The following is a 22,494-nucleotide window of genomic DNA, read 5'->3' as shown; positions in this document are numbered from 1 at the left end:
ATGGAGACCAGTGCAGAGGATCAGAATGAGTGAGGAGAATGACAAGGAGAGTATCAGGAGAGGAGGTCGGAGAAGTAAAGGAGGAGAGATTCTGTAGGGCCTGGAAGGCCAGTGGAAGGACCTTGACCTCTAAGGAAAATGGGGAGTCATTATAGGATTAAGTATGGGACTAGCATGATCTGATTTATGTTTTAATGGGATTTCTATAGATGCTTTGTTGAGAATAGACTGGAGGGAGGAGGGGACAATGGAAAAAGCAGGGAGATTTATTTAGAGACAGTATTAGTTATCCACTGCTGTGTAACATAGTATCTAAAAACTTATCAGCTAAAATAGCAAACATTATCTTGCACAATTTCTGACAGTCAGGAATCTAAGAGCAACTTAGCTGGTTGGTTCTGACTCTGAGTTTCTCATAAGGTTGCAGTCAAGTTGTCATCTGGGGCTATAACTGATTTAAGACTTGTCTCTGACTGCAGAATGTACTAAGCCTCCCTCACGGGTTGTTGGTGGTCTTCAGTTTCTCACTGACTGTTGGTCAAGGCTTCAGTTCCTCACCACAATATGGCAGTTTGCTTTCCCTAGAGAGAGAAATGAGAAAGAGAGAGAGACTGACTTAGCAAGATGGAACACGTTTATTATCTAATTCTGGGAGTGCCATACTATCATTTTTGCTATATGCTGTTGGTCATATAAACCAAGTCTGATACAATGCGGGAGGGAACTCCACAAGGGTGTGAGTTCTAGGAGGTAAGGATCATTGGGGGCCCATAGTGGAGGCTGCCTACCTCAGAGACAATTGCAGTAATCCAAGTAGAAGATGACGGTGGCTTGCACCAGCATGCTTCCAGTGGAATGGTGAGAAGTGGTCAAGTTCTGGATATATTTTGAAGGCAGGATCAATAGGAAGGACTTTTTAATGAAGTGGATGTAAGAAAATGAAGACTCATGGATGACTCTGTTAGCTGCCTTTTAAAAGATAAGTGCCTAGGGTGTCTAGGTGTGTTAATTGACTCAGGGACGTGTGTGTGTGTGTGTGTGTGTGTGTGTGTGTGTGTGTGTGTGTTGGTGTGGGGACTGGTGCTTTTAGAAGAAAGCCAATGCAAAGCTGGAGAAGAGGGGTTTGCAGATCTTTGAGTGAAGCCAGGAAGGTTGGGAATCCAAGGCAGGTAAGGGACGTGGTGCAGGACAGACTGTGGCCTATGTATGGGGACTGCTGGGCTTTTTGATTAATGAATGCTACTTTCTTGGTGTAGTTGGTGGATCTGACAGCTGAATGACAGTTTTCTTTCCATAGTCAGTATTCTTTATGTAGTAAAAATTAAATGGTAGGATATATGAGGTAAATAATATACATACTGTAGGAGTCCTTAGTACAGGGAAGCCCTTAAGAGCCCAAATAGGAACAATCAGGGAGTATTTTCTGGAAGATGGGATCTTGCAGCTGGACTTTGATAAGAGTAGAATTTAGATGGAGAGAAGCAGGAAGGGAATTTCAGGCAGGGGAACAGTCTGAGCAAAGGCATGGACGTAGGAACGGGCTTCTTTAAGGTACTGCAAATAAATGGTTTAACTCCTTATGTTAAGTAAGTAGAAAGAAATAAATTTTGAGAAGTATGTAGGGGCCTGATAATAGAGAATCTTAAATATCAGATGGAGGATTTTGGACTTGATATTACAGGTGGTAAAGAATCATAGTACATTCTTGAAAATGATTATCTATGAAGATGATTCCATAGGGCTTCAATAGGGATTGAAGAGGGGAAAGTTGAAGGATAAAGAGACCAGTTGGAGGCATGAAGAGATAAGACCAAAGCCGTGATCATGGGTATGGTGACTGACTCCATATAAGGGACGAAGAGAAAGTATAATAGCCAACACACATGAGGCTTTTATACCGTGTCAGTTTCATTTGAGGGTACATCTCAGTTTTACAGGTGAGGAAGCTGATGCCCAGAAAGGTTAACTAACTTGTCCAGGGTTACACAGCTAGTACGTGGTGCAGCCAGGATTTACACCCAGGCAGTCTGGCTCCAGAGTCTATATTTTAAACCAGTACATAAGATTTGGCTCTGGATGAGTGCGGACAGATGATGGTGAGGTGTGCCCAGTTGAGAAATGATGATTACCTTAGTTTTGGATTGAGTTAAAGGTGACAACAGGACATCTAAGGAGAAGGCAGAACTGGCTCTTAGGTGATACCCATCTATTAGTCATTAAGGTAGAGGATCAGGGACTTCCCTAGTGGCACAGTGGTTAAGAATCCGCCTGCCAATGCAGGGGACATGGGTTCGATCCCTGGTCCGGGAAGATCCCACATGCCGCAGAGCAACTAAGCCCGTGCGCCACAACTACGGAGCCTGCACTCTAGAGCCCACAAGCCACAACTACTGAGCCCGTGTGCCTAGAGCCCGTGCTCCACAACAAGAGAAGCCACAGCAATGAAAAGCCCGTGCACTGCAACAGAGTAGCCCCCGTTCGCCCACAACTAGAGAAAGCCTGCGCACAGCAACGAAGACCCAGCACAGCCAAAAAGAAAAATAAAATAAATTTTAAAAAAAGATAGAGGATCAATGAAAGCCATACGAATTAACAATGGAGAGAAAAGAGCAAAGGGGCCAGGAGCGATGAGAGTTAGAGGAATAGGAGGAGGTAGAGTAGAAATTAGAAAAGAGTGTTTGGCTACAGAGGAGAACCACCCTTGCACAGTATCTTAGAAGCCAGGCAAGGAAAGATTTTACAGAAGTGAGAAATGGCCAAGAAAACCCAAGGAGATTAAGAACTGAGAGCAGTCTATTGGATTTTGATCAGAGGTCATTAATAGAATCAGTTCTAAAGAGAAGTAATACTTATAACTATTATTTACTGAAGATCTGTAATGTACCAGGCTCTTCATATGTAAATATCTGAGTTATTCCTTTAGAACAGTACCGTAAGGCTGATATCATGATACAGAGGAAGAAACAAGCTCAAAGAAGTAAAGTACCTCATCTAAATTCAGTAGTTGACAGAGCTGAGATTAAAACTGAAGTTTATTCAACTCCAAAACCATTCTCCCCCTAGATTAAGACCAAAAAAACCCCAAAACAACCCTCCCCTCAAAGACTAATGCCCTTCTAGGAATTATTAAAAAAAAAAAAATGAATGATGAGAAATGGATTGAAAGTGATAATTTGACATGAAAACTTCACTGTCCTGGTTTTTTGTGGTCCCAAGTGAAATGGATTTATGTCTGGATTTGTTGACTATTACTGCACATATTTTTAGGAGGTGAAGGCGTCATGTACTAAGTTTCACATGCTTCTCCCCAGCAAAGCATTCCCTCTGTTAGACCCTTATTAATGCCCCAGGGCATGCGGTAGAGTGATCTGGAACTTTTCTTGACTTGTTGGTTATGATCTCAGCTGTGTGACTGCTCCACCTCTTTCATTACTTCAGCTGATGACTCATCTCTTAATTTTTCTCCCAACATCAACCAAATGAAGTAGCGGATTAAAGAAACACACGAAAGAAAAAAAAATATTTGTGATCTAACACAGCCTTAGCCTTGCTGTGAATACTCAGGTGCTAATTTAAACTTTCCTCCAAGGAAGAACAGAGATCAAGTTTATAGTTGATGTGTTCTGTGTTCAAGGCAACCCAGAAAATTACATACCTAAAGCTACTGAAAGGATATTTTAAAAGCTGACCGGAGCAGGATTAGAATTGCCACTCCAAAAGAACAGTGATGAAATTCACCTTCAGAAAGTGTTCCAAACTTTGGTAAAAGCTGTTCTGTGAAACTGTCCTTTCTTTACAGTCTACGTTTTTGCTCAGTGTACCAGAGAGATTGTTCTGTTTTTACTAAACCAAGCTTTATTCAGCAGTGCTCTGTACCAGAGAGATTATAATCTATGAAAAAACAAAAAATCCAAAGTCATTATGCAGTTAAAGGGAAGAGCATGAAAGTCCTTTGGCCATCAAAAATGTGAACAGAAACAGCTAGTAAGGATGTGCTTTCCCAGGATATTTTTCTCCATTGATCATGTAAGGATTCATCAACCATTTCATCATAGGAGAAAAGCTGATGAATCTAGATTTATGAGTGAACGTTCCTGCTGGGAACAGATAAAATCAGCAATCCAGGAGACTCAGCAGGAGGGAGTAGGGACTTAAAGGAAGACTCAAAGAAAAATCTCTCAAGTGAATCAGGGCACTACTTAGTGTAAATCAAGAGTTGGCTTTTATCCTTCACCCTGGTGCTTCCTGCTAAACTTTTGGAAATTAGCCAGTGTTGTAATTAACACTCCCCCCGCCTCCCAGCTTTTCTTAGGTAAGAAAGAGAGTAAAATCCCCACCTTTTTCAATGGTGAGGTCACTGCAAATAACTTAAAGCCCTTCTTTCCTGTAGGACTGAGCATTTTGGGAAGTATGCATGATGCCTGGGTGCTCATGGGCAACAATTAGGGTTCAGATTCCTCTATTTCTCCCTCTAAGTGAAGGCTGCAGACCGGGCACCCAGGATGGCTCCTACTAAATGACTGAGAGGGGTGGTGGTGGCACTGCCACACGTGGGCCCATCACCTCTGCCTTTGTGGTCCTCCCAGAGACTTCATTTCTTCCACTTGTAGATTCTTAGGGGTCCACCAAAATTCTATCTCTAAATCAAGCCCTATCCTCTGTGATTAGTAATTTCCACAACATGGAAATACTATTTTACTGTTAAATCAAAGTACATAAATTTCTTTTTTTTACACTGAATTATAGTTGATTTACAATGTTGTGTTAATTTCTACTGTACAACAAAGTGATTCAGTTATACATGTATATATATATATATGTATATATATATATATATATATATATATATATATATATATATATATATATATATATATATTCTCTTTTATATTCTTTTCCATTATGGTTTATCACAGGATATTGAATATAGTTCCCTGTGCTATACAGTAGGACCTTGTTGTTTATCCATTCTGTATATACTAGTTTGCATCTGCTAACCCCAAACTCCCAATCCAACCCTCCCCCACCTCCCCTGCCCTTGGCAACCACAAGTCTGTTCTCTATGTCTGTAGTCTGTTTCTGTTTCGTAGATAAGTTCATTTGTGTCATATTTTAGATTCCACATATAAGTGATATCACATGGCATTTGTCTTTCTCTTTCTGACTTACTTCACTTAGTATGATAATCTCTAGGTCCATCCATGTTGCTGCAAATGACATTATTTCATTCTTTTTTATGGCTGAGTAATATTCCACTGTATATAAAATACATAAATTTCTTTAGTTGACTCTCCAAAATGAATACAAATGTGCTCCTTTTGTCAGAAAATTCCATTATTTTGCATTACCAATATATTCTTCACTTTAAAAATGTTTCCCCCACCCCAAAAAAAAATGTTTCCCACATCTGCCCATTTCAACATTGACCGACACACTCCTGCCTTTCCTTCAGGTCTTTGTCAAAACTTTGCTTCCTCCTTGATCCTCTGGTTAGGTTAGTCCCCTCTGGCATATAACCTCACTCATGACACTGTTCATTTCTCACACTCATTGCTCTTGTAACAACGGTGCTTTCTTTTTTTCTTTTTCTTTTTTGGCTGTGTTGGATCTTCACTGCTGCGCATGGGCTTTCTCTAGTTGCAGCAAGCGGGGGCTACTCTTTGTTGCAATGTGTGGACTTTTATTGCGGTGGCTTCTCTTGTTGCAGAGCTCGGGCTGTAGGCACACGGGCTTCAGTAGTTGCAGCACGAGGGCTCAGTAGTTGCAGCACATGGGCCCTAGAGCGCAGGCTCAGTAGTTGTGGTGAACGGGCTTAGCTGCTCCGCAGCATGTGGGATCTTCCTGGACCAGTGACCAAACCCATGTCCCCTGCATTGATAGGCGGATTCTTAACCACTGCGCCACCAGGGAAGTCCCAACAGTGGTGCTTTCTTTCCCCCACTGGACTGCAAGCTACTTGGGCTATGGGGCAGTGCCTGTGTCATTTGCCATTGCATTCTCAACAAATAGCATGGTGCCTGGCATCTATTGGGCTCTCAATCAAAATAGCTAAATGAACAACTTCAGTCTCCCTTTAATTAATGATTATCTTTAGCACTTCTGCATTATAACCAAAAATCGCTATACCCACAAACTTTACGGGAATATAGAACTGTGCTGTGATAGTAATACCTGTTATTGTATAACATTGTGCAGTTTACAGACCTCTATTTTATTCATTATTTTATTCCATTCTTACAATCGCATTGTGAGGTAAGTAGAGTGGACATTGCTGTCTTTTTTTTTTTTTTAACTTTTTATTTCATATTGGAGTATAGCTGATTAACAATGTTGTGTTAGTTTCAGTTGTACAACAAAGTGATTCAGTTATACATATACATGTATCTATTCTTTTTCAAATTCTTTCCCCAATTAGGTTGTTACATAATATTGAGCAGAGTTCCCTGTGCTGTACAGTAGGTCCTTGTTGGTTATCCATTCACCCCAGTCAGAATGGCCATCATCAAAAAATCCACAAACAATAAATGCTGGAGAGGGTGTGGAGAGAAGGGGACCCTCTTGCACTGTTGGTAGGAATGTAAATTGGTACAGCCACTATGGAGAACAGTATGGAGGTTCCTTAAGAAACTAAAAATAGTGTTGTCCTTATTTAAGGCGCGAAGAAACCGAACCTCAGGCAATTTTCCTCCACTGTAAGCGGTGAACAGAGACTCACTTCCAGGGCCTGTGCTGTTCCATGTCACCAGACTACCTAATGGTTAGACAGGCCTTCTACCAGGGTTTTCCTGTTTACTTCCACAAACTTGATTTTACCTTTTAATCCAATTAATTTACAGTTGGGTCATTTTCTCTTTCTTCCCGATCAGTTCCACCAAGCCCCTGGCACAAAGTTCAAACCAGCGGCCTGGAGACCGTCTGAAACTCCACTCTGCTCAGTGTGGATTTCCCGCCCCGCCCCCAAACATATGTTACCAATGTCAGTGTCATTTTCTGACCCTACACCAATGTGTGGCATCATGCCTCCACATAAAGGGCCCTCAACATAGCCTTTGTTGGGAGTTCATACCAGTTTTCTATCACAAAGTGAACGGGGAGACCATCTACTCTCAGAAGGCCCTGTAGAAATATCAGCAAAAAGGGACGTCTGTGACTGAATGACCATCAAAAGGCTCTTGGTGGCTGAATTTCCACTGATCGGTATACATGTTGCCTTTGCAATCCTGTTACTTGTCTGTGTCATGTTACTCTGAGTGGACATAGGTGTTACTGAAATACAATGTCTCATGGTCACTTTTTGGTTTCATTTCAATGAACAAGGCTGGGGAGCTGCTGAGGACTGTCATGGTTTGTGAGTATTTAAGTTATTATCGCATCCTCCTTAAGAAATCACTTTGATAGTCAATTGCTGCTTTACCTGAGCTTGGCTTGGTTAGGACTGACAAATGATTCCAACCCCTTTTGCCTCTACTGAAGATTCTCCAGGTGCCCTCCTCACTCCCCATGATGATTTTTTACAACCTGTATCTTCTATGTCCTTTAAATATAGTAGGATCCCGTGGCAACACAGGATTCATATACAGAGTTCGTCTCTTTCCTGCTGCTTTGTATCCCTATTACGCAGCATATCTGCAATACGTCTTGTTTGCAAAGTAGCTTCTATTGCCTTTTTAAATTAAGGGACTTGGATTGGTCTATAATTTGCTAACGATTATAGTATAAATTAAACTAGATAAAATAGTTTTTAATAACCATTAACATGTTGATTACATTTAATGTATCGCACATATTTATACATTAGAACTCAGAGAGTTAAATGAAACCTGTTCCCTCTCAGTTTTTCATTTTAATATTCGCTAATGAAGAATAATCAAAGAAAATGATTTGGCTCCTGAAGTGATTGGATATGATAAGCCAAGTGTGAAGGGAACCAACTTACACTACCTCTGTACTACCTTTGAAAGACCATTATTACTTCTCATGGGCAGTAGAGAAATAAATCAGTGGCTTTATCAATGCAATGGGGCAGTCACTTCAGTCTTAATCTTCCCTCTCTTCCATTCTGGGGAAGTACAAATTAACCAAATAATGTGTATTTTTTAGCGGATATCAAAGGAATACTTCTTTGATAATGAACCTCATGTGTTTCTTGCTTTCACAGTAATAAACGACTGGTGGCCTTAGTGCCCATGCCCAGTGACCCTCCATTTAATACCCGAAGAGCCTACACCAGTGAGGATGAAGCCTGGAAGTCGTATTTGGAGAACCCCCTGACGGCGGCCACCAAGGCGATGATGAGTATCAATGGTGACGAGGACAGCGCCGCCGCCCTTGGCCTGCTGTATGACTACTACAAGGTAGAACCTGAAGCCCCGCCTCCCTCCACTTTCTGCCTCCAGGGCCTCCCCTCTCTAATGGGCAGAGGGGACAGATTCTTCATCCCAGGCCGGAGAATGAATGGCATTGCCACACTCCCTCTGGAATTCAGCCTCTCCCTGTTCTCATTGCGTCTCTGCTTTCCCATCTATAAAGCATGACTTTCCCACCCCCCGCCGAGGGAGTTTTCATTTTAGGATAATTATTTCTGTGCCCTCTGTTTCCAAGCATACATATTATCTACGTTTAATTTCTACTTCATATCCTGTTGCAAATCCTTCTTTGCTGCCATTTTTACTTTATGATTTTTGGTGAATAAAGAGTATTACATTGTGTGGCTGTACCATAATTCAGTATTGCTCAGTTTGGGGGTATTTAGGTTGCTTTTATCTTTCCTTATTTTATTTTATTTTTTAATTAAGTAATGAGAACCTTTAAAAAAATTTTTTTTAATTTAATTTTTTGGCTGTGCCACACAGCTTGCAGGATCTTAGTTCCCCGACCAGGGATTGAACCCAGGCCCATGGCAGTGAAAGCAGAAGTGAAAGCGCCGAGTCCTAACCACTGGACCACCAGGGAACTCCCTAGGTTGCTTTTAGATTTTCCATTTTATAAGAAACATCAGGGTTTCTAGATTTTTCAGTTTTGTAAGGAATACGCCAATGAATACTTTAGTGGTAGGCTTTTGCAGCAATTCCAAAATCTAACTGTCTCCATTTGTTTCAATGAGTACTCAATATTTATTTTGAAAAACCCTTAAAACAAAGTGAATGTAATTCGCTTGCATTACAAAAATACCTGCCATAGATACCTTCAAAATCGGAGTATTTCAGGAAATCGAACAACAAACAATGGTCTGCCTCAACTATAAAGGACTATATCTGGTATGACCTGCTCCCTTAGAACCAATGAAGTGTAAAAAATCAACAGGTATTTACTGAATGAGGATATTTATTGCCTGACTTGATTGTAAACACTGTGGGCTTATGCTGGTATTGGCACAAAGGTGAGAATGGCCGTGTTTATTTTGCTGGTTGGGCACAGTGAACTCTTTATTTTAGAATAAGAACTAAATCCCCCTCTTCCCCTCTCCCTCCATCATGAAAAAATCACCCAAGAGGAATCATTTTTCTTTTGGTAAGCACCAGTCTCAGCTTCCTGTTTCCTTCCTGCTTCCCAGTTCCTGTTTCCTCCCAGTGGTCTCACTTCTGCAAGTTGTGTTGTCCCCTGGGTCTCTCCTAAACCAGAGTTTTTGTGCTTTACAACGATCTCCCACCACCATTGACTCTGGCACTGCCCCCGGGCCTATTTCTTTCACCAAAGTCCTCTAAAATTACTCATTCCTTTTCCAGCTTCTTCCCATTTTTCTCTGTTAAAACACTCAGGAGGGCTCCCTCCATGGGGAGAAGAATGAAAGCCAAGCCATGTTGTGCTTATTTAAGATGAAACACAAGGTATGAGTAACTGATCGGTTGGTCCATCCAGGCTACTTTAAATGAGGATATTATTAACTCAAATAAATGCATTTTTTATGGTTGGAAAGTGCTAGAGAAATATAGGAAAGGCATTCCACTGGTACCCTTGCCAGTCTAGGCTGATTTTTTTTCCCTTTACCAACGGAGCTGGAGTTGGCCGATTTCGACAGCTCTCTTGTGAAGCTGTACAACTCCCAACACGGCTCCTGACATAGCAAGAAGGGCCTTTAACTTTGGGAATTGGGGTCCAGATGAAAGGATATTTTAGGGTCTAACCTCCATTTCATGTAAGCAGGGCAGTTTCCTACAATGAACAGGAATCGCCTGAAAAAAAATGAGCCTAAAAACAAAGATGGTTTTTTGGCAGGCTTTCCTTTCTTCTTTTCTTTGTTTGTGGTTGTTTTATATATTTTAATCCTTTTTGACTAAGGAGCTTATTTGAAAAACACAAGGATGAATTCTAAACGTTTTGAAGTCAAAATTTTCAGAATGTATTGAGGATAGTATAGAAACACAGAACTTATCATGTTAGACTGCTTCATGTTATAGGCTATTTCTTGAGGGTTCAGCTTTATTGGACTTTTGTGTTAACATGTAATGTTCAGAAATGGTCTCATCCCTAGAAAGAAATCACAAAGCAATTTTCTTTTATTATAAAAAATAGTTAAAACTTGACACCTTTTTAAAAAATATCTTTATTGGAGTATAATTGCTTTACAATGTTGTGTTAGTTTCTGCTGTACAACAAAGTGAATCAGCTATATGTATACTTATATCCCCATATCCCCTCCCTCTTGAGCCTCCCTCCCACCCTGCCTATCCCACCCCTCAAGGTCGTCACAAAGCACCGAGCTGATCTCCCTGTGCTATGCAGCAGCTTCCTACTAGCCATCGATTTTACATTTGGTAGTGTATATATGTCAATGTTACTCTCTCACTTCGTCCCCTCTTCTCCTTCCCCCGCTGTGAAAACTTGATACCTTTATCAATCTTTAAAATCTAGTAACATATTAAAGTGACCCTGATTTAATCACTTGGGTCATTACAACATTTTTTGGTAACTTTTATAACTATGTTAAACAAATACGTTAGTTATACTTTTATAAGACTTTGAAGAAATACATTAAGATACACTTTGAAAAAATATATTTTTCTTATTTTTTGAAAGTAGATTTTACTACTGTGAAATGGATATAATTTCAGGTATCTGTATTAGATGGCAATTCTTTTGTATTAATGAAAAAGAGAAACACACCTTGAAACAAAAATCATTAGTAATTTAGGAAAGCAACGTATTTTATTTCCCACAGGTTCAGAGGATAAAGTATTAGTAAATATGGTACCTGGATTACCTCTCCTCTTGCACATTTTTACTATTTAGAGGAAAGTTGAAATACTGCTTTCTGTAAATATTTTGAAATGCAGAGTAGAGAGTTTACATAAAACTCAATTTGAGCATGTGGAGAAAAAGGAACCCTTGTATACTGTTGACGGGAATGTAAATTGGTGCATCCACTGTGGAAGACAGTATGGCAGTTTCTCAAAAAACTAAAAATAGAACCACCATATGACCCAGAGGTTCCACTCCTGGATATAGATCTGAAAAAAATGAAAACACTAATTTGAAAAGATACATCCACCCCAGTGTTCATAGCAGCACTATTTACAATAGCCAAGATATGGAAGCAACCCAAGTGTCCATCAGCTGACAAATGGATAAAGATGAGGTATATAAATACAATGGAGTACTACTCAGCCATAAAAAAAGAATGAAATTTTGTCACCTGCAACATAATGGATGGACTTGGAGGGTATTATGCTAAGTGAAATGTCAGAGAAAGACAAACACTATATGATATCACTTATATGTGGAATCTAAAAAATAGAAACAAACTAGTCAATATAACAAAACAGAAACAGACTTAAATATGTAGAGAACAAACTAGTGGTTACCAGTGGGGAGAGGGAAGGGGGGGAGGGGCAAGATAGGGGTAGGGGATTAAGAGGTACAAACTACTACGTATAAAATAAATAAGTTACAAGGATATATTGTACAATGCAGGGAATATAGCCAATATTTTGTAATAACTATAAATGGAATATAACCTTTAAAAATTGGGAATCTCTGTTGGACACCTGAAATTTATATAATATTGTACATCAACCATACCTCAATTTATTTATTTATTCATTTATTTATTTTTGGCTGCATTGGGTCTTCGTTGCTGCGTGCGGGCTTTCTCTAGTTGCAGCGAGTGGGGGCTAATCTTTGCTGTGGTGCGCGGGCTTCTCATTGCTATGGCTTCTCTTGTTGTGGAGCACGGGCTCCAGGCACGTGGGCTTCAGTAGTTGTGGCACGTGGGCTCAGCAGTTGTGGTTCACAGGCTCTAGCGTGCAGGCTCAGTAATTGTGGTGCACAGGCTTAGTTGCTCTGAGGCATGCGGGATCTTCCTGGACCAGGGCTTGAACTCGTGTCCCCATTGGCAGATGGATTCCTAACCACTGCGCTGCCAGGGAAGTCCTGGTTTTTATGTATTTTAATGATTTAAATTTACATTATCTAGATGAATGAGTGAATACATGATTTAATAAATATTCATAAGCTGCTGAAATTTTTGAAAGAAATCAGCTTTTTATTTTTGGCTTATACATATACATTATAGAAAATGCAGGGAAGCTTAAAGAAGAAAGTGAAATTTCCTGTAATTTTTCTATCATATCATTTGGCATCATTTTCTCCATTGCTGAAGGATTTTGAACATAAGCCTGGTAGATTGGAGAAATGATTTATACATATTACAGCCACAGCAGCAGCAGCAGGGAGGTGGGTTATGAGCAGAGAATCCAGTGAACAGTTTGTTGCAATAGTCCAGATAAAAAATGATGAAGCCCTAAAGTAAGACATGATGGTAGCTGTTCCCTGGGTCAGCATTTGTGAGGTTCTCCCTAAATCAGCCACTCTATTTAGTCAGCTATACTGCATAGAGACAAAGCAGTCTGTTCAAGAAATCACTGAGTATTTGTTTGAATGAAAGCTGGCAACTGATTGTGTGTGTGTGTGTGTGTGTGTGTGTGTGTGTGTGTGTGTGTGAGATTTGGTGGGAGAACCCTATAATTAGGATCATAACATCTAAGCTGATTCTCAGATTAACCAAGGTGGAGTACAGAAGAAGGGCTTTGGGGAGAAGGATAATTGTATGTTGAGTTTGATGTGCTTGTAGGATGTCCAGGTAGGGATGTCTGATAGACAGTCTTGTGGGTCTAGACTTGAGAAAGGGGCCTGAGTTCAGAGGTCTCAGTTTCTCTAAGAAGGACAGTCTTTGGGAAGCCAAAGGTAAACATGGTTCAGGGTGGCCCAGATGGGAGCAAACCCAAAGGTTTCCCTTTGTCACGTTGTGCCCAATACTGTAGGCTGACCAGGCTGCTCAGAGCTGGCATCAGTGCATCTTGGCAACACTAATGTTCACTTCCAGGAGTCTTTGGGAGTTACTAATACGTTTTAGTGTTTGGAATCCCTATTTCTTCTATTTCTTTGATTCTGCTTTTTGCAGGCCATTTTGATTGATTCAGTCATTCTTTCAACAAGAATTTAGTGAGGGCCTGCTACATTCCAGGCGCTTGGGACATAACCATGCACAAGGTGGACACTCATGGAGATTGTAGTCTAATCTTGGATATGGACCGTTAGATGGTTCTCGAAGTAAGCTCACAAGTTAGCTTAGAGAAGGCATGGGTAGGGTGGGGCAGGAGACTGGGGTACGTTCCAGGCAGAGAGGACTGGGTAATGGCTCTGCTGCAAGAAGGAGCATTGCATGGTCAGAGACGCAGTGTGGCTGTACACACAGCAGTGATGGGGGTGGCCCAAGTTGAGGCAGAAGAGATTTTGGAGGCCATGTTCCTGAGAATAACGGGAAGCATTGAAGAGTTTTAAGTAAGAGCATAGCGGGGTCAGACTTAAAGATCACTCTGGATCTTCTTAATGGATCCCGAATAGATTTGCAGGGGTTAAGTGAAGGAGAGGAGAGACCAGTTAGGCTGATGCCATAGCTCAGGTAAGAGATGTCGGGGGCTGAACCAGGAGGCAGGCATCCACAGAGAAGTTGATGGATTTGAGTCACACGGGATTTAGTGTAATGTCTTCGAGCTTCATCCATATTATAGCATGTATCAGAATTTCATCTTTAAGGCTGAATAATATCCCATTGTATGTATATATCACATTTTGTTTATCCATTCATCTGTAGATGGACATTTGGGTCATTTCCACTTTTTGGCTATTGTGAATAATGCTGCTATGAACATAGGTGTGCTGGGTATTAAAATTTTATGTTTATCTGTCATTTTCAGTAGATGATAGGAGCTATGTTTTATTCATTTCATTTCTGTCTAGCACTTAGTAATGCCTGCTACATTGTAGACCCTCATCATTGACATGTGAGTGAAGGACTTACAGTTGATTTACTTTATTTTTATTTAACAAATGCTTATAAATTCCCAGACACTCTAAGTGGCTTTAAAAAAATTAACTCATTTAATTTTACTAAACACCCTGTGAGGTATAGGACTACCATTATGCCTGTTTTACAGCTGAGGAAACTGAGGCAGAATTAGTAAGTGGTAGAGCTGAGATTTGAACCCAAACAATCAGGTCTAGGCCTGAATTCTTAGCCACCCTGCTATGTTGCCTCCCTTGCCCAGCTAGCTGGGCTTGCATACATATTCAGGTGAGTGGAAACTATCCATGAGGATTGCTAGTCTGGAAACCAGAAGAGAGATGCTTCTCATAAACACTCTCTTATGTCAAAATAGTGAAGGCTGTGTTTTGAGTGCAAAGGTGTTTGGCTAGAAGGAAGATCTGGAGATTTAGGAAAAAACAAAATCAAAAACAAAAACAGAAAAACCCAAAACATCCAACCAGCCAAACAAATGTAAACCCACTATTCATGTGTTTGAGAACTATGGTAGAGATAGGTAAGCAATCCTTAATGCGGTAGGGCAGTCAGTTGATGTTCAGAAACACAGCTGGTAGGGGTATCCCTTCTCTCAAGTAGCACTTTTTCAATAATCTTTCAGGTAATATGTTGGCATTGTGGTTGTGAAGTCAATAATAAAAGTGCATTAGAAGAAGAAGGGTGGAAGCCAGTTCGAGAGCTAGGGAGGGTAGGTAAAGGCTGGCCCACGTATTAGATGTTTCTCCCTCACTGGACAGAGCAGCCCCCTACCCAGTTTGCCCCCCTGCATGTCAGCACCTGGAGTCCCTCATCAGAGTGGAGGGTCAGTCCCTGTTCCTTAACGGGACACCTGTTGTAGCTCCAAGATGTTTTCTGTCTGCTCCAGAGCACAGATACTCTTACCCTTTCCCCTCATCCACTCCCAGCCAACGTGGGGAGGGCTCAGGAGGTGCTCAGGTCCAGCGAGAGAGAGTTGCCTGTGTCAGCAGGGCACAGCAGAATCAGGATTGCTGTGGCCCTACGCTGATGATCACCCTTTTGTGTCTGGTACACTGTCATTGCCAATCAGGCTACTTACCTTTAACCATCTCCTGGCCATTGCAAATTTGCCACCGTTCTCTGGAGAATGTTCCATTTCCTTTTCTTTGCTTATGCTGGTGTCAAGCTCTGCACGAGGTCACAGTTGCATCTATATAAGTCTGACTGATGGTTGGTGATGTTTTCAGGTTCCTCGAGACAAGAGGCTGCTGTCTGTAAGCAAAGCAAATGACAGCCAAGAAGACCAGGATAAAAGGTATGATAATATATACAGGAATATGCCTGACTCCCCAAAAAACTCTTTTGCTATGTTTTTTGAAAACAATAGTATTAAACTATAACTTTTGTTCTTGAGAGGATATGGGAGTCAAGAAGCTTAACGTCTGCTACCTGTTTTTGGAGTCTGGAACAAAACTGGATCTCTCAGGCGGGAGAGAAAATTGCATTTTTTGGTTTTGCAATTCTGCAAAGGGCCATCAGTATCTTCCAAGGGGGCTGCAAATCCCAAGAGTTAGAGGTGATATACAGGCAAGATAGCCTACTGCTGGCGTGAACTTTTCTGTCCGTCCAATGGGTGTATGACTGCGATGAGGCCCTTGAGGGAGTGAGACATTTGAAGATCGTCTTTGATAAGGGAGAGAGGAAAGAGGCCAGGCTGATTTCAGTCCAGGGAGGAGCCGGTAGGGAGCCATGGGTGACAGAGGACACTGTCGGGTGCAGGGGCAGGAAAGATGTTAGGAGACCATAGGTCATACTCCTTTCCTTCACTGAATTAAGAACTAGTTGAAAACAAGAAACAGACAGATTGAAATTAAAAAGGAAAAAAAATCAATTTTATTTCTGATGCAGCTAATTAGAGAATGTGATTTTGAACCAGCAATTTGTAACATTTCAGTCCTGACTTAGATATGGCTGTTCATCTGGTCCCAAGCAGGACTTCAGGCCTCCCTGAAGGGACAGGCCACTGATGGCATGGCCGCGGTGACTGGAGTGTCCCCTTTCTTTGGCCAAGATGATCCAGACATAAAGGGGGACCCACAAGGGTCTGAACCACCTTGCTCAGCTACTTCTCCCAAACTCACCAATCAAATACATCTCTTCCCCTGCAGAGGGATGGAGAAGCCACAGTGCTTTTCTGTTGGGGGTTTTTCCACTTGGAAACATGAAGCCAGGAGAAATGAAGTCTCCTGCTAAAACACATGTCAGAATCTTTCCTGGCCTTGCTAGGAACTGCTTGTGACATTGTGATCTTGTCATACGACTAGCAGTGGGGGCCACCCCGCCAATCAGTGGCCCTGTGCTGTGTTATCACCTCTAAGGCACACCCCCAGCAGAAGATCAAGGCTGTCTGCATCTGATTTGTGGTTCCACAGGGATCTTCTGACGCTCTGTGCTGCTTTGGGGCCCTGGGCACTAGTGAGTAGCAGTGATGACAGGGAGAAAGAGGCTGATGCTCTCAGGTCCTTAAACTTTTCCTCCATCCAGCCAGCATTTATTAGGCTAAGCAAGTGCTGTCTCCCAAGTCCTATGCCAGTACTCACAGAAAAGTTGGGGGAGGCGTGGGGGGTGGAGGTGGGGAGGGGAACGAATCTAAGATGTGTGCTCTGTATGTATCATAATAGATAAAAGAGCCCATGTTTTGCTAAAGTATCTTTTAGCACAACATTAAAGACTGACGGCCACTCGTATTTTAAAGGCCATTTTTGTGATATCAATGGAGTGCCTTAAAAAAAAACTGGCAGTGAGGTATAGACAAACCACCTTGTATGGACTGATCATAACTTAGTAGACTTCCGGTTGAATGTAATTTGGAAGGATATCATTTGGTCTGCAATGTACTCATGAATTAAGGTGCCATGTGCTGACATGATATCATTACAAATGTTCGTATACAGAAGTCGCCACTTTGAAAAGTAATCTCAGTGTCATGACCCCAATTTTTTTAAAAGTATATTTCAATGAACCATTCTTAGCCTTGCATTTTTTTCTCACATTATAATGTTTGGTTCAATTTTAAATTCTATTGCAGGTGAGTCAGTATATCTCACCATAATTCTTACTTTGTTCTGATCACCCATTTTTTGGATGACTTCCAGAGTTCTCTGGCATCAGCTTTTAAAGTTGGTGCTGTTCTATAGAGGCACAGTTACACATTATAGGATGGTGCCGAGTCTGTTGTCCCCTCGTCTCATGGTAGTGACGATTCAACTAGATTTGCACAACTCTATTAGTTTGCTTATTTATTTGTTTATAAGCACACCAAAAATATTTTGACTTGTGTTTCTTGTTTAGAATCCAAGTGTTTTGCATGAATTAAAGACTTAAGAAATTTGGACTGAAGTGGACTCTAAGTGTAGAGGAGTTGATTAATTTTGAATATTTTGGCAAAGCCAGTAAGACCGTGCTTGTGCAAAGCCCAGAAGTGCCAAAAGTGGATAATTGCTTTGGTAGCTAATGCACGTAGACCAACCGTCCTACACCCAACTTGCAAGACATTATCCACAAGTATTAGTAGTTACTCCTCCACAAAAGGGTCCCGTATCAAATGAGTTTGAGAAATTCTGGGTTACAGTTAAACAAGGAGAGGAACCCTTGGGGGCCTTTACTGTGTTCATGACTGTGACCCACCAGGGTGGTCTTGTTTAGGCAGTTTTTTTTTTTTTTTAATACTGATTTTATCATGGTCTCCTTTCTTTGAGGAACATGTATTAACATTCTATGCAATGTTCTCAGCAACAAGGTTTAGGAAATACTGATATAAGTGGGTGGTCTGGGTTTTGGCATCATCAGCTTACTGGGTTCAGATTAAAAATAATTTCTAAATTTTCACTGTGTCTTAGATACAGATTCATTGTATTGATTTAGCCATGAAAGCAGGTTATTACTTAAAGCCAGAATGTTTATAGACTCACGATTTTATTCTTTAAAGGATTTGTTTCTAGAATGATTTCTACAGGTCTGTGGCTGACTCAGAGAGGTCCAGGTATTTTTCTGTTGGCTTTGTTCATGTGGAGCCATTCTTTCCTCAAGCTTCACTTTGAAGTTTTATCTGAAAAATCAAAGCTAAAAATACCAAGTCCTGTTTGAGAGGCAAGCTCAGAGGCGAGTGGATTTCCTTTACAGAGAGGAGCCACGAGAGCTCAATTCTTGGAAGAACCAATTTTATTCAAATATTTCTCTCAATGAGAGATGGCTATAAGCCCCAGAAAGCACATGCTAGTTTTAAAAAAACAGACATTGGGGATGGGGCTCCATGCAAAACGTGCATTTTCTCTCTATGTCATTCGGAATAATCTATAAATAAGTAAGAGGTGGCCTCAAATCTTACTGACCACAAGGACTTTGTTAGTAAAATCATTTTGCTATCAATAACGCTCTTTTCATAAGAAGTTTCTCTTTGCTTCTGCTCTCTCCCAGAATTCTATAGTATAGATGAAAGTATTTCATCTTATCCTGGCAAGAATTAATCTTCTAAATCCTTTCCTTTCTCTTTGTAGCACGGGAGGTCTGAGATCTGAGAGATCTTGTCTTACATCAGCCCAGTTACACCACTTCCTTAAGCCCTGGAAGTAATTCAGTGCTAAGGACATCAATGAGCTGATGTTATTTTTCAATTTAGTGAAAATATCCTAACGATAAATTCTCATTATATTATTTTTTCTGCAAGGAGTTTAGCCTGCAGAAGAGTGAAAAATATTCTTCCCACTCTCTTCCTTTAACTTATTATCCTGCTCCCCCCTTTTTAAAAAAAGCTACTTAAAATGTTTTCTTTTGAAAGCTTTCAAACATACCCATAAATAAAGATGACGGTATAATGAACCCCCAAATACCCATCCCATCCTCCAGGTTCAGCGCTGATAACTTTGGGTTACACCTACTTAATCTTGACCTTTTCTTTCTTTCTTTCTTTCTTTCTTTTAAAATTTTTATTGCAATAGTATTCAAAATAAGTTCCTGGCTTACTTTATGTCATTTCACCTCTAACAACTTTTGATTTGTATCTCTAAATAAACAAAGACATTTTATTACCTAATCTCAAAATCATTATCACATCTAGGTGAATTAACAGTACTTCCTAACATCAGCTACCTCTCAGTTCATATTCAGTTGTCTCAAAAATCCCACTGCCTCATAAGTGCCTTTTTGGTTTTTTAGATCAGAATCCAGACAAGATCTGCTCATCCTATTTGATTGTTATGTCTTTTAAGTTTCTTAACCTAGAGCAAGTCTCCCACTTTTCTTTCTTTTTTCATGCCTCTGACTTATTGAAGAAACCAGGTCAGTAAGATGTGTGACATTCTGGTTTGTATGATTGTTTCTTTTCAGTGTTGTTTAAATTATTCTTCCAGCTCCTATATATCCTAAGAACTGGAAGCTAGATGTAAAGGCTTGCTTGATTTAGAGTCAGCTGTTTCTGGGGGGGGGGGGTGGCAATAGCACCTTCTAGGTGGTGCTCATTGCATGATACCAGGAGGTACATATAGGTAGCTGCCCTCCTTCTAGTGATACAAAGATTCGTTGCATTCCATTGTAAAGTTTGCCATCAGCTTTCCCCCTAATGCATTAGCATCCCCTGATTCTTGCTTACATCAGTTATTAGGAGTTGCAGAAGGGTGATGTTTCTAATTCTGTTCTGTTGCGGGGTGTGGGTTTAAACACACAGAAACTGTCTTGGCACCAGTGGAGCCCAGAGTAGTTTGAGTGGAGGAGAAAACCGAGTGCAGGTCCTAAAGACTGTTCCAGTGAACCTCTCCCTAAATCAAGACCACCTGGAGAATTCAAAACGGGAACAGTATAGCACGAACGTCTCTGAGAGCCCAGCCGTCGTCCCCATGGCGGGAATCACAGTGGTGAAGGCCGAAGATTTCACACCGGTTTTCACGGCCCCACCTGTGCACTATCCCCGGGGAGATGGTGAGGAACAACGCGTGGTTATCTTTGAGCAGACTCAGTATGGCGTGCCGTCCGTGGCCAGCCATAGCGCCTACCTCAAGGATGATCAGCGCAGCACCCCGGACAGTACCTACAGCGAGAGTTTCAAAGACGGAAACACAGAGGTGAGTCCCCGGCTCTTACGTCAGCAGCTGGAACTGAAACCCAAAACCACCCAACTTGTTTTCTCTGTTTGCTTTTTAAGTGGGATGAGTGAATTCAACTGTGAGTTTAAGGTTTTGTTTGTTTTTTTAAACATGTCTGCATCTTTCTTCGTAAACGGGTTTTATTAGACCATTGGCCTAGGTGTGTGGAGGAATATTTCCGTTTTCCTGCCTCTTAGATGACAGATTCCTTGACTGGTTTTAATTTTAGTCTTAAAATTAAATGTTTTGAAGAACAAAGGGCTGTTTGCGTGGAAATTTCCTACTTTGTAAAGTTTTCACTTTGACCTCTTCTAGTTTGTAACTTTCCAAATGGCAGCCAAAGATGTGGCCTGTCCATCACTTTTTAAAACAATATAACTCTTTAAAGACCTGGTCTGATTGAATACTCAAGAAAGAATTGGTATTATCAATAATCAAGTGTGTACATGTATGTGTACTTTGTACCTTACAAATAGATTCTATGTATTCTTCTCGTGTGCCCAAAGAACTTACAGAAGCAATGATCTTTGCTTGCTTGTTTGTTTTAAATTCACACGTTTTAAGGGCACAGTTTGAAAATTTTGGTAATTGTTTACAATTATGTAACCAACATCAGAATCAGTGGAAAGTTTCCTCATCCTAAAAGTTTGAATTTGAAGCCCTCCCCTCTCCTCTTGCTCACGGCAGACACTAATCTGCCTTCTGTCGCTATAGTTTTGCTTTTTCTAAAATTTCATATAAATGGAATGGTAGAGTATAGAGTCTTGTATGAAAGTCTTCTTTCATTTAGCATAATCTTTTTGAGATTCATCTATGTTATTGCTTGTATTAATAATTTGTTTCTTAAATTGCTGAGTAGTATTCCATGGTAAGCACGTATCACAATTTATTCACCAGTTGGTGGACATTTGGTTGCTTCTAGGTTTTGGCTTCTAGGTTTTGGCTATTATGAATAATGCTGCTGTGGACATACGCTTTCATTTGTCTTGTGTAAATACCTAGGACTGCACTTGCTGGGTCATGTGGTAAATGTATGTGAAACACTGCTGACATTGTTTCAAGGTGGCTGGAACATTTTCATTCCCACCAGCAATACATGAGGGTTCCCCTTTTCCATATCCTTGCCCAAACTTGACATTGTCCGTCTTTTTAACTGTAGTTGTTTTAGTGCGTATGTGACTGTGTCTCATTGTGGTTTAAAATTGCATTTCTCTGGTGTCTAGTGATGTTGAATATTATTCCGTGTGTTTATTTGACCATTCCTATAACTTCTTTTGTGAAATGTCTGTTCAAATAATTTGCCCAATTTTTAAATTGGGTTATTTGTCTTCCTTTTGTTAGGTTGTAAGAGATCCTTAAATAGTGTAGCCCTTTATCAGTTATACGTTTTGCAGTTTGATAGCTGCTTTATTTTCTTAACTATGTTTTTCAAACAGCAACAATATTTAATCTTGATGAAGTCCAGTTAATCAATATTTTCCTCTTAGAGTTTATGCTTTTGATGTACAGTTTAAGAAGTCTTGGCCTAACCTAATGTCACAAAGATTTCTCTTGTTTTTTTTCTAGACATTTAATAGTTTTACCTCTTACATGTAGGTTTATGATCCACTTTGAGATAATTTTTATATCTGGTGTTAGAGAAAGGTTGAGTCCCATTTTTTTCCCGCATTGATATCCAGTGTTCCAGCACCATTTGTTGAAAAGACAATATTCTTTCCATTTAATTGCCTTGGGATCTTTGTAGAACAACAATTGCTGATATAATTGTAGATCACCTCTCCAATTTTTGACCCAGAATATGTAATGGTTTTTTTCTTGTCTTTAGTTCAGGTCAGCTGCTTCAGCATTTAGAAGCAGTGCCTTTACATTTGAGTCGATGGTCACTGACGTCTCATTTTGCAGTCCACCTGGGTCAATAAAAGACAATGGCCGAAGGAGAAAACTTGTGGTTTCTTATTTCTTAAAGAGGAGTGACTGTGGTGGCAGTATACCAAATACTTGCAGCCTGATACCCATGTAGTTGCCAATGGGACAAAATTCAGCCACCTGAGGCTGAAAGTGTAACCCTAAATAATCATA

At 40.6% G+C, this 22,494-nt stretch overlaps 1 protein-coding gene across 3 annotated transcripts in view; it reads left to right on the top strand.

The window, feature by feature from the left end:
- GRHL2 (grainyhead like transcription factor 2) overlaps window positions 1-22,494 on the top strand; it is a 167,665-nt gene that overhangs the window by 42,756 nt on the left and 102,415 nt on the right. For all 3 annotated transcript variants that reach the window (XM_059902277.1, XM_059902276.1, XM_059902275.1), the window contains exons 2-4: window positions 8,159-8,354; window positions 15,526-15,593; window positions 20,001-20,394. In XM_059902277.1, coding sequence (XP_059758260.1) covers window positions 8,187-8,354; window positions 15,526-15,593; window positions 20,001-20,394 — 630 coding nt within the window. In that variant the 5' untranslated portion in view covers window positions 8,159-8,186. The remainder of the gene's footprint in view (window positions 1-8,158; window positions 8,355-15,525; window positions 15,594-20,000; window positions 20,395-22,494) is intronic.

Source organism: Balaenoptera ricei, chromosome 17 (assembly GCF_028023285.1).
Source record: "Balaenoptera ricei isolate mBalRic1 chromosome 17, mBalRic1.hap2, whole genome shotgun sequence".
Lineage (NCBI taxonomy): Eukaryota > Metazoa > Chordata > Mammalia > Artiodactyla > Balaenopteridae > Balaenoptera > Balaenoptera ricei.
This window is presented reverse-complemented; position numbering and strand designations above follow the sequence as displayed.